The sequence below is a fragment of the Rhinoderma darwinii genome, chromosome 3 (genome assembly GCF_050947455.1).
Source record: "Rhinoderma darwinii isolate aRhiDar2 chromosome 3, aRhiDar2.hap1, whole genome shotgun sequence".
Lineage (NCBI taxonomy): Eukaryota > Metazoa > Chordata > Amphibia > Anura > Rhinodermatidae > Rhinoderma > Rhinoderma darwinii.
In genome coordinates, this window is record NC_134689.1 from 291,645,401 (window position 1) to 291,658,901 (window position 13,501).

Consider the following 13,501-nt stretch of genomic DNA (forward strand, 5'->3'; position numbering starts at 1 on the left):
ATTTTGACCCCCTAGAGGGCATGGCAGGTATTTTCCAATGCTTGAATGGGGTGGGTTAGGTAAGCACTTTTTTCATTTGTGGGAGACTAAAGATAAGGGAGGCAGGATAGATAGTGTCTCCACAACAGAAGATAGAAGTTTTCTTTACCAACCGGTAACTATCCCAATCTCCATTTTCTATGGAAATATTTATACCATCTATGAGTTAGAAGTGTAAATCATTTTATATAACGCATAGGGTTCAATGTCTACTGCCAGTATCGATAGTGTCCTGGATGTATTTCACAGCCGGGAGTCCAAGTTCACAGTCCAAGTGAGACACTCCTCCATTAAAGTGACTTGTAAACATTAGACAGCCCTCATCCATATACAGAGAGAGGGGAATGACTTGGGAGATAAGAGAGCAGCATGTCTACACTGCAGGTAACTCTCTGAATAGGAGCTGCTGACTTTATTGCCACAGTGACGTGGGTTCTGGTTGCCTGGTGACCTTGCCTCTGGTTTTATGATCTAGACAAGCTATGAGAGAAGAAGGAGTGGCTTCAAAATTGAATTAACACTGGTCTGTCAAGTTTTTTTTTTTCTCCCTCGGAGTCTTGAATTTGTCTTATTGCTGCTCTGGGTGCAGAAGACGCTGTTGATGTGGAATATCCTGCAATTAGATTGTTTCTCTGCCTCTTGCCCACGGGACGTAGCAGGGCACTGGTGCTTGGTGGCAGCAGGTTGGTGGTATCTGTAATGTAGAATGTAGCAAAAGATGTCAGCATCACTGCTTCTCCAGAAATGAGCCTACACAACTGTGACTAAATGCCAGAAGAATAATCCCTGCGGTATTATTAGCTGCAAGCACAACAAGAACAACATGGAGTGGAAGAAGGGGAAAAGTTTAGGAGGCGGCAGATTGCTCAATGGTCCCAAGCATCAGGTAAGGATCAATTTTACGCTACTATTGTCTTCATTTCTATTGTTAGATGGTACGCTCATGTGTAATCTCTTTATAGCTCATGCCATCTGGTCCTTGTAGCGTGTCATTTAATATTGCTAATAAAATGCCAATTATATCTGTTGCTGTATTGACTATTTATTTTATAATCCATTATTTATATAGTGCCAACATATTCCAGAGCACTGTAAAGAGAATGCATTCTCTTACATCACTCCCTGTTTTATGAAGGACTCAAAATCTAAAATGTATTTCTATCTCAGACACCCACATACTGTACACACTAAGGGTAATTTCGTATGAAGCCAATTGACCTATCGGTATCAAAGTAGCCAGCGCAAAAAAAGTCAAACATAAAGAGAACATATAGAATGCAGGCAGTCCCAACCATGTTACATAGAAAATCCATGGCCCAAATGCTGTGATAGTGCCAATCTCTGAGCACTGTGCCACCCAATAACATTGCACTACAACTCATATAGTACTGATGATGCAGATATATGTACAATCATGGTATAATGTATAGCATGGATTGTACATTTAATACTAGGAGATTATGGGAGTGTGATGTTGTCGGCAGTACGCACAACTAGGCTGCTTGAGTGGATTGGAGACAGAATGGTAATAATAACAAGGCAACCATATGGAATGAAAGGATTTATTTTTAATGCTTAGATCTCCGCAGTTAAGATCTTGAAAACAGGATCTGCCAGCACAGTGTGGTAGGTGCTTGGAAACATTTGGAAGTCAACCGTGATCTTAAAAGCTGTAATTTGGGAGGTCATATGAGTGCACTTAGGGGATAGAAAGATGGGATAAGTATGGGTTACCCAGCAGCAATGTGGAATGACAGACCATACTGGCTTTCAAGATGAAGTCCACCTAGAGACCAAAGCTCTGCTAAGTAACATTGTAATTATCAACTCAAACAAATATGACAATGTTGGATTTGATCTTAAAAGATGATGACTTGCTACTGACATTGAGGGGCAAAATCATTTGACTTAGACAGTGGTGCATCTGAGCATTTTAAGAAGACGAAAGTGTGATCACCTCCTGGAAGATAAAGGGATCACATAAGTGTAATTGTGGAACTGTCAAAATAATAAGAATCATTTCGTAAAATAAGTTTATATCAATGCCAGTCAGGAAAGAACCTCAACATTCCACCAGTCGCTGTCATGGTGTTTTTTATTTCTACCAGTGGTTTCCAGAAAGAGAATTTTCCACTAGCAACAGTCAGGTACCTGTGGTCATTCCATAGTGTCCATGTCTGATTTATACTTGTGAAGCTCCTTATGTCACACATTTGAAATGTAAATTAAAATATAAAAGTCCAATGTGTAGAGCCAAGATAAATGCCCGCCATATATGATAAATAACATGAGATAAATGACATGAGGTCTGATACAAGGTATAATAGTCTAATATAGTATAATATAAACGTCATATCAGACAGCAGGTTTACAATGTACCTAATGGATCTAATGGCTTCTATTGCTGACTATGGAGAAGAAACAGTTACCACACATGCATGTGAACACATGTGATGACTTTAGTCTCCTCTGCAAGCCCTTTCGGCACCCCAAAGGCTAACATATTGGAATTTCCCGGCCCTAGCAACTATTTTAAAGTCATCAAAGCATAAATGCATACATGTATAATAGGATAATGCATAAGGTCAAATATATTAGTCTTGGTTCTAAAAGCAAAAATTCCATTGCCCATCAAGGAATGCCAGTCATTTTTTATTGGTTAAAATAAAGTAGGACTTCTGTAACAACTGTTTCATCTCTGCGTATGAAAACAAACATCATTAATTTTGGTCAGCCTGGTGGCAACCCTATAGCTCTTTATATAACCAATTACTTCAGTAGAAGAAAGGGATTTATCTATTAAGAGCCAATTAAAGGATTTGTTTATAAGTGCTTCCACTAGATCATAGTTTCTTAACATGTGGTACGAGTATCCTAGGGGGTACATGCCACAGGGCTACAGGGTACATGTGGTGCCCTCAGGACATGCTTTTGTTCCAGACTTCTACTTTGTAGGCATTCTTTGTCACGGGCATTACAACTGTGTAATGAGATGGGTGCAGCTACGTTTGGGTTCACCCTTGACTTTTTCTTGAATTGCATTAAGTTATACAATTTGTCATGATACCAATTCAATACAATCTCACGACATTCAGTACATTTAAATCTAGTACTAAATCTATACGAATATTTTTTTTTCGACATAGCAGTCTATCGGCGATGGATGATTAACAGATGCTTCTGATGAATACCATCCGTAGCCCATAGACTCCCATGTGAAAAATATGTATGCATTTAACGTATAAGTTATTTTACTGGATGGCATTGACATATACCTTTTTTAACATGGTTGTCTATAGGCGACGGATGGCTGACAGATGGCGTCTGTCAGAGGCATCCATCTGAGAAATATGTCTTTTTTCCATGCTTGTTTAACATCTTGCGTTATACATCTCGGGTTCTGTAGGATTTAGAGAGAAAGTAAGGGAGGACACATCTGTAGTTCTGTTATGCTGGCACTGTGGCAGCTTGGATCTGTTATGTGGGCACTGTGTAGGTCGACTCTGCATCATCTACTAGAAGCAGCACATCACTATTAGCCTTAGCACCATGTTATACATTGGAATAATAATAAAGGAATAAAACCAGCTCACCCACAGGTTTATGGACTGGAATGTTCATAGTATACCTCCTGGGTGCATGGCTCTCTGGCAGCGGCCGTCACAAATATAGAAAATGTACGTTTTGCCAGCACTATTGACAATCCTTCTTTATTTAGGAATCCAAGACATCAATATGAAACACACCTAAAGGCTATGTACACATTTGAAATAGTTTAAAAAAAAGTGTGATTGGTGCAACTTTCAAAATATTTTTTATTAAAAATAATTTTTACTTTTTGAAAAACAGATGCTCTGTATCCTGTAAATCGTGTGCTAAAACCTGAATCCGTCAGGTCCGCGGGACTGACGGGTTCAGTGTCAGCGGCTGCTTTTTATTACTAGCAAGAATGTTTCTATCCATGCACTTTTGCAGCCGTTTTTCAATGGCACTAGTGTATATCCCTTACTAAACAGCCGTTGATGAATATTATGTGCCTCCATCTCAAAGTCTGAAAATAGGGTACAATTCCTTACTGCTGTAATCAATTCCTCTTTGGGTATAGTCTAGAGCAGGGGTCTCAAACTCGGTTGAGTAAATGGGCCGCACATAGAAATGTGAAGTTGATGGGCCGCATTACTTTCATATAAGATAAAATACAAAATTATTGTTAATCAATTTATTATTTGAACTACTATAATAATACTACATTACTACATTACTATAACAATACTACATTACTATAATAATACTACATTACTATAATACTACATTACTATAACAATACTACATTACTATAATACTACATTACTATAACAATACTACATTACTATGATAATACTACATTACTATAACAATACTACATTACTATGATAATACTACATTACTATAACAATACTACATTACTATAATACTACATTACTATAATAATACTACATTGCTATAATAATACTACATTACTGTAATAATACTACATTACTATAATAATACTACATTACTATAACAATACTACATTACTATAATACTACATTACTATAACAATACTACATTACTATAATAATACTACATTACTATAATACTACATTACTATAACAATACTACATTACTATAATACTACATTACTATAACAATACTACATTACTATGATAATACTACATTACTATAACAATACTACATTACTATGATAATACTACATTACTATAACAATACTACATTACTATAATACTACATTACTATAATAATACTACATTGCTATAATAATACTACATTACTGTAATAATACTACATTACTATAATAATACTACATTACTATAACAATACTACATTACTATAATACTACATTACTATAACAATACTACATTACTATGATAATACTACATTACTATAACAATACTACATTACTATAATACTACATTACTGTAATAATACTACATTACTATAATAATACTACATTACTATAACAATACTACATTACTATAATACTACATTACTATAACAATACTACATTACTATGATAATACTACATTACTATAACAATACTACATTACTATAATAACAATACTACATTGCTATAATAATACTACATTACTGTAATAATACTACATTACTATAACAATACTACATTACTATAATAATACTACATTACTATAACAGTACTACATTACTATAATAACAATACTACAATACTATAACAATACTACATTACTATAATAGTACTACATTACTATAATAATAATAATACTACATTACTATAATAATAATAATAATAATAATACTACATTACTATAACAATACTACATTACTATAATAATACTACATTACTATAATACTACATTACTATAACAATACTACATTACTATAATAATACTACATTACTATAATACTACATTACTATAACAATACTACATTACTATAATAATACTACATTACTATAATACTACATTATTATAACAATACTACATTACTATAATAATACTACATTACTATAACATATAATTTGATAAAATACAAAATTATTGTTAATCAATTCATTATTTGAACTACTATAATAATACTACATTACTATAATAATACTACATTACTATAACAATACTACATTACTTTAACAGTACTGCATTACTGTAATAATACTACATTACTATAATAACAATACTACATTGCTATAATAATACTACATTACTATAACAATACTACATTACTATAATAATAATAATAATAATAATAATAATAATAATAAAGATACATTGCTATAATAATACTACATTACTATAATAATACTACATTACTATAACAATATTATATTACTATAATAATACTACATTACTATAATGATACTACATTACTATAACAATACTACATTACTTTAATAATACTACATTACTATAAAAATACTACATTACTATAATAATACTACATTACTATAAACAATACTACATTACTATAACAATACTACATTACTATAATAATACTACATTACTATAGCAATACTACATTACTATAAGGGCATGGCCAGACGTGGCATATTTCTGCAGACACTGTCTGCATCAATGCCGCACATAATCTGCGTTGCAGATTCTGTTGCGGCTGACGAAGGGACCAGTCCGGTCCAGAAACGCGTCGTCTTCTCAATAAAAGATCTCCTAGATCCTATGCACTTGACTCCGTTCCTGATCCTCTTCAGCCTGGCGCCGATACCCGTAATTACACTGCATTTTTTTCTCTTCACCTTCTGACTCTGTAGATAGAGCCACTCCCCCTATATAATTCCCCAGTGCCCTCTGTAGATAACGCCACAGTGCCCTCTTTAGATAATGCCAGAGTTCCCTCTGTAGGTAATGCCACACTCCCCCATAGATAATGCCAGTGTCCTCTGTACAGAGTACCACACCCCCCCTAGATAAGGCCACTGTGCCCTCTGTAGATAATTCCCCAGCACACTCTGTAGATAATGCCACAGTGCCCTCTGTAGATAATGATACACACACACCGCTTTGTAGATAGTGCCACACATATCCCCCAATGGATAGCTCCATTGGGGCTCCCTCTAGGAGTGGAATCCCAAGCCAAAGCCTTGGAGCCCCTGACGTCACTGTCCATATATGGACAGTTATGTGAGAGGCCTCGTCTATCAGCGGAATCCCCAACCAGTGCGTCGGCAACGCGCTGGCCGGGCATTCCGGTCCAGGAGTACCCACTGACGTCACTGTCCATATATGGACAGTGACGTCAGAGGCCTCGTCTATCAGCAGAATCCCCGACCAGAGCGCTATGGCTGGGGATTGCACTTGAGGGAGCCCCAATTAAACTATCTATAGAGAGGGGGTGTAGCGCTGTCCACAGGGTGAAGTGTATGGCATGGTACTATCTACAGGTGGGGTGGCGCTCCTCCTTCGGCCTGCTCGCTGCTCTCTTACTGTTAGCGGGCCGCAGATGTCAGCTTCAGGGGCCGCATGCGACCTGCGGGCTGCGTGTTTGAGACCTCTGGCCTAGATTGTATGTAAATGATGACAGCTATATGCCAGTTACCACTGGCCTCTTTCCTGTATGTTGTTGTTATTATGGGACCTCTCATGTGGTCCAAAGTCAGACACAGATCTAAATAACATATTTCCGACCTGCACATTCCATATGTAAATGATACACTAAGATCATTAGTGTTTGACCCCTTCCCGACATCCGCAGTATATATACGGTGAAAGTCGGATGGGGGAGTATGGAGCAGGCTCACGGGTGACCCCACTCCATAGAACAAGCCTATCAGCTGTATGTTAAAGCCAACACTTCAGTGTAACGAGCAGGATCCCGCTTGTTTTTCCCCTTAGATGCCGCGGTCAATAGCGACCGTGGCATCTAAGTGGTCGGAAACAGGGAGCGGCCCCCTTTGACGGTCCATCGCCCAGCAGCGACACAATCGCGGGGTGCTAATGGTTGGTATGGCAGCCTGAGGGCCTAATGAAGGCCCCCAGGTCTACCATCTTTGTAGTTGTATTAAGACTTGCCAGATGCAGGACTTAATAGGAGCCTGTCAGAATCACTATATATAGATATATTGCAATATATTAGTATTGCAGTATATCGTGCAAACAATCCAATGATCGCTGGTTCAACTTCAATAGGGGGACTAATAAAAAAAGTTAAACAGAGTGAAATAACGTTTTTTTTAATATATGAGAAAAATACAAATATTAAAAGTCCCCCAAACGCAATGTAAAAAGAAAAATTAACATAACTATCGCCGTGTCCATAAAAGTCCAAACTATAACATTATTTAGCCCGCACAGTGAATGAAATCAGGAGTTTACTTTGAGATAGAATGGCTGAGGGCTGAGGTCCTGTATGCCACCTTGGTGATATACACTTAATGTTTGTTTCCTGTTGTATGGTATTGTAGGGGGGATATCCTAATGGGACTCACTAGATTTAAATATAAAGAGGATGATGGTAATATAGAGAGAAAAGAAAGTCTAGATAAATTGGTGGACAATTTTTTAAGGGCGGGTTTAGAGCAGAGGCGTAACTAGGAAAGACTGGGCCCCATAGCAAACTTTTGACTGGGGCCCCCCTCCGCTGGGTATCACACAACCCCCCCTTGTAGATAGTGCCTCCCTATAAATTCCACCACACAGCGCCCGCCTATAGATAGCACCATACACAGCCCCCTGTAGATAGCGCCATACACAGCCCCCTGTAGATAATGCCATACAGCCCCCCTGTAGATAACGCCTTACAGCCCCCTGTAGATAACGCCATACAGCCCCCTGTAGATAACGCCATACAGCCCCCTGTAGATAACGCCATACAGACCCTCCTGTAGATAACGCCATACAGACACCCCTTGTAGATAATGCCATACAGCCCCCTGTAGATAACGCCATACAGAGTCCCCCCTGTAGATAATGCCATACAGAGTCCCCCTGTAGATAACGCCATACAGACCCCCCTGTAGATAACGCCATACAGACCCCCCTCTAGATAATGCCATACAGACCCCCCTGTATATAACGCCATACAGACCCCCCCTGTAGATAACGCTATACAGACACCCCCCCAAGGAATACGCCATACAGACTCCCCCTGTAATTAACGCCATACAGACCCCCCCTGTAGATAACGCTATATAGCCCACCTCCCCCCCCCCCTCAAAAAAACGGCCTATAGTTTGTCCTACAAAAGAGATGTATCCCCGATAGATTATGTGTGATCGCTGGCAGTGATAAGGAGAATGGGAGACTGAAAGTCCCCCGAAGTTCTCCATGACGAACCTCGGACTTCCGGCGTCAATAAAAATGAAAGGAGCGCTCGTCACGCATGCGCACAAGCGCGACCGATGCACAAGTCATTTCTATGGAGCTGCAGACAGACCCTGGAAGTCCGAGGTTTGTCATGGAGAACTTCGGGGGACATTCGGTCCCCCGTTCTCCTCATCGCTGGGTGTCCCAGCGATCACACATATATCCCCTATCCTGTGGACAGGGGATGCATGTCTTTTGTTGGAACAACACCTTCAGTGGTGTCGCGCTGTAGCAGCCATAGCGGCTGCTAGTGGAGCCTCCGGCCATGGGGGGGCCCGTGCCGGCGTGTGGCACGGGCCCCCTCATGCTGCGGGCCCCGTAGCAGCCGCTACGGCTGCTATAGCGGTAGTTACGCCACTGGTTTAGAGGTCTGAATGGATCCTTATTATGGGGAAAGGGTGTATATCCCCATACAGATTTCAAAATCTATAGGAAGGAAATTTATGTTAATGATTCCTTATGTAAACGGATGTACTACATGTTGTCTTGTATTGCATGCTTACCGATCTGTATTTTAAGCAATATTATGATAAAGAAAAAAACTATATTTTAAAAAAAAAATTAAAAGGCCAGAAGTGCTTTTTTTGGTCACCTCATCGCCCACAAAATGTTTTATAAAAAGTGATCAGAAAGTCCAATGTACTCCAAAATGGTATTAAAAAAACAAAAAGTTATGGTAAAGCATAAAAAACTATATACATTTTGTATAGCCGTGATCGTATTGACCCACAGAATAAAGTTAACACACGGTGAACGACATAAAAACGAAACCCCAAAAAATATTGGAGGAATCACAGGTTTTTTTTTCCATTTCACCTCACAAATAATTTTTTTCCAGTTTCCTAGTACATTATATGGTAAAAACAACAACTCATTCCGCAAAGAACAAGCCCTCATACGGCTATAGCACTGGAAAAATAAAAAAAAGTTATGGCTTTTAAAAGGTGGGGAGGAAAAAGCGAAAATGAAAATCCAAAAATATGGCTGCGGAGGGAAGGGGTTAAATAAGTCGCAAAGTTTTGTATGGACACCACACACGTTATCCAAAGGAATTAAATGTAAGTTTTAAAAAAATATTTCCTGTACTGATTTTTTTGCCTTCTCAACTAGAAGCTATTATCTTATGTTATATTCTGGAGAAAGTAACGTTTCTCCATAGAGGGGTTTCACTTTGTTTTTAGATGGTTGTCAGGTGTTTATCAATTGATCTGCCTACTAGAGTGTTTTCCATTGGTTAAACACAGTTTTAAAAGTCTATAAATAAGAATCCTGTGAAGTTCAAAACGCGTAAGTGCATTTTATATTGTCGTCTGGGATTCCTAAACAAAGAAAGATTGTTGAGAGGGCTGGCAACACTTTTTTTTTTACCTAATATGGTGGAAGATGAGAATTTTGTTTGAAATCCTGACCGATCATAATCTTGGGGGTACTTTGTTAACATTTTGTGTGTAGGGTACTTTGTCTAGAAATCTTGAGAATCACTGTGCTAGCTGTAGAAGTATAAAATCTAATAAGACAAATGCTTCAGTGTTTTTTTTTAGCATGTTTAGAAAAGTGAGAATAAAAAAAATCTGTAACCATCAAGGGATGCAAGATGAAACAAGATGGTCACTATGTAACATCACAAATGAAAGCATTGCTCTAAACAGTTGGTAGTTGCAGTGACAAGTTGTTACCATAAGAAAAAATTATAGTGGATCTATCAGCTCAATAGGCTGCCCCATGTAAGGGCTGCTACAGGTCCGTACTCCTATTATCAAAACAGCACAAAAATATGGCGATGAGAGACTACAGCGGACTATATAATTATGAGTCCGCTACATTCATAAGAAAATGCTTTGCCCACATCTCCCCGCCCCTCGCTACGGTGACTAACAAGCTGCTGTGTATATGTGCATACACAAACCTGTCAGTCACTGCGGAAAGGGATGGGGTGGTGCGCTCTTCCCTCATTAATACAGCAGACTCATAACTATATTCTTTCATCACTACATAGGGCAGCATATTCCGCTTACAGATGTGCTTTAAATTGGAGCAAATTATGGGACATTCAGGATGTTGCATGTTACCATAAAATATCTGAAAGAGATTGAACAGATTTGACTGTAGGAGCAAAATTTGGCATTATAGGAAACCCTCTTCATAGCAGAGGTTATCTAGTCATTTTATAGTCTTAGTCTCCTTTCCTTGCATCATTACGCATTTCTGTCCCACATGGCTATTTCCTCTGCCCTAGTTTACAGATTCGAGACCCTGGTACGTGTGCTAGTGACATCATTGGGCAGGTTATTTCAGTCCACCTCATCCATTCATTAGCTGCCTAAGCAGGCGTGCTTACCCTTTGTAGGTGCTGTGTGATGTCTTTTCGTTCTTTTTTCTTGATAGCTTATCATGGATAATGTTCTGGCTTTATTTTGACTCTGTCCCAGGTTTTCTGGTTGGATTGATTTCAGGATCTACAACTTCTGGATCATCATATTTCCCAGATTTTGTCTAGTTTGTCTATGGTTGGTTCCAGAATGAGGGACAGTCTTAATGCTTGTCTTACTTGCATATCTATGCCCCTTAACTCCATAGATCACATGTGAACTTAGATATAAAATAATAGTGCATACAGTACAAAAACTGTGCCCATATAATACTGCCATTCAATACAAATTCATGCCATACAGTGACAGTATTCATGCCACATAATAGTTTTGTATTGTGCCGATCTAATAGTAACAGGGCCAGCCATATTACCTTCCCTGTAATAGTCCCAAACATACTGCCCATATAATAGCAGCCGGAGTACCTATATAATAATAAATGCATATATAATTGAAACACCACTAGTCCATATTTGATAGTATCAGTTTTAGTACATACATACGTATGTATGTATGTATGTATGTATGTATGTATATATGTATGTATGTATCTATAAAATTGTTCCAGTAATATTATCAATATAGTGCATGTATAATACAAGCAATAGTAGCCTTATAATACCAGTCATTGTTCCCACATACCAGCCACATTGGCTGCATAATACCAACCAAAGTGCCCACATCATAACAGCTTTAGTGCCTATAGAATACCAGTCACAGTATATTTATAACACCATGCAAAGCAGCAAGAGGATACATACAGAAGTATTCAACGTGCAAAGCAGTCCATGGAGCCCAATCCAAGGTCTTCAATACTAAGTGTTGCGTTTATTGATACATATACATAGGGGATGTTTCAACACCAAAAAACTTTTTTCAAGCAGTAATACAAGTAACTAAACTGAGTATACAGTATATAGTACCTACATTGTCATTCATAAACAACCAATCACACACAAGTGTCACTTACTGTATGTTATGTGTATCCACCAGTAATTACAACATCACAATTTACATATTCCATAGTAACCAAATGAGCATATTAATGCCAATATACTATATTATCATTTAAATGTGATTATTTCACATAATATGGTAATGGAACTCATCATGTATAAGAAATTTATGTATCTATTTCCCTATACAAGTACTTTAATAAATCAATGTGAGAATCGTTATACCCCCAACCCCAAGCCCATTGTGTCTGCAACAACATATCATAATGCATCATTGCGCAGTTAAACCTTAATTAACCCTTTAACCCCTTAGTGACCAGCCCATTTTAGGCCTTAATGACCAAGCTATTTTATTCGTTTTTCTATAGTCGCATTCAAAGAGCTATAACGTTTTTATTTTTTCGTCTACATAGCTGTATGAGGACTTGTTTTTTGCGGGATTAGTTGTGCTTTTTAATGGCACCATTTTTGGGTACATATAATTTTTATATTAACTTTTATTAACCTTTTTGGGGGGGATTATAAAAAAAAACTGAAATTCCGCCATTGTTCTATGCGTTTTTAAATTGACGCCGGTCACTGTGCGACGTAATTAACATGTTACCTTTATTCTATGGGTCGGTACGATCACGGCGATACCACATATGTGGAGGTTTTTTTATGTTTTACGACTTTTGCACAATAAAAACACTTTTGAACTAAAATTATTTGTTTTTGCATCGTCGCATTCCAAGAGCCGTAATTTTTTTATTTTTCCATCAATGTAGTGATTTTTTGGGCTTGTTTTCTGCGGGACAAGACGTAGTTTTGAATGGTACTGTTTTGGGGTACATGGGACTTATTGATTCATTTTCATTATGACTTTTTTGGGGGGCAATGGAAAAAAATTGCAATTTCGCCATAGTTTTTGGCGTTTTTTTTTTACGGTGTTCACTTTGCGGTTTAAATGACATATTAACTTTATTAATGGAGTCATTACGGTCGCGGCGATACCACATATGTGTACTTTTTTTTTTTTTTTACACTTTTACTAAATAAAACCACTTTTTATGGAAAAAAATGGTTTTATTTATTTTTTTACTGTACTTTTTATTAATAATCTTTATTTCACTTTGATGACTGATTTTATTAGTCCCACTAGGGGACTTTACTGTGCGATATTCCGATCGCTGCTATAATGCTCTGGTATAATTCGTATACCAGAGCATTATTGCCTGTCAGTGTAAATCTGACAGGCAATCTGTTAGGACGTGCCTCCGGCGCGTCCTAACAGGCATATGTCCAGGGCAGACCTGGGGGCTTTTAT

At 37.8% G+C, this 13,501-nt stretch overlaps 1 protein-coding gene across 1 annotated transcript in view; it reads left to right on the forward strand.

The window, feature by feature from the left end:
- The first annotated feature begins 453 nt into the window (after positions 1 to 453).
- The window catches only part of PDE8A (phosphodiesterase 8A), a 322,954-nt gene continuing 309,906 nt past the window's right edge, over positions 454 to 13,501 (forward strand). The window contains exon 1 of the mRNA XM_075858062.1: positions 454 to 925. Within this exon, the coding sequence (XP_075714177.1) occupies positions 863 to 925 (63 nt within the window). The 5' untranslated portion in view covers positions 454 to 862. The remainder of the gene's footprint in view (positions 926 to 13,501) is intronic.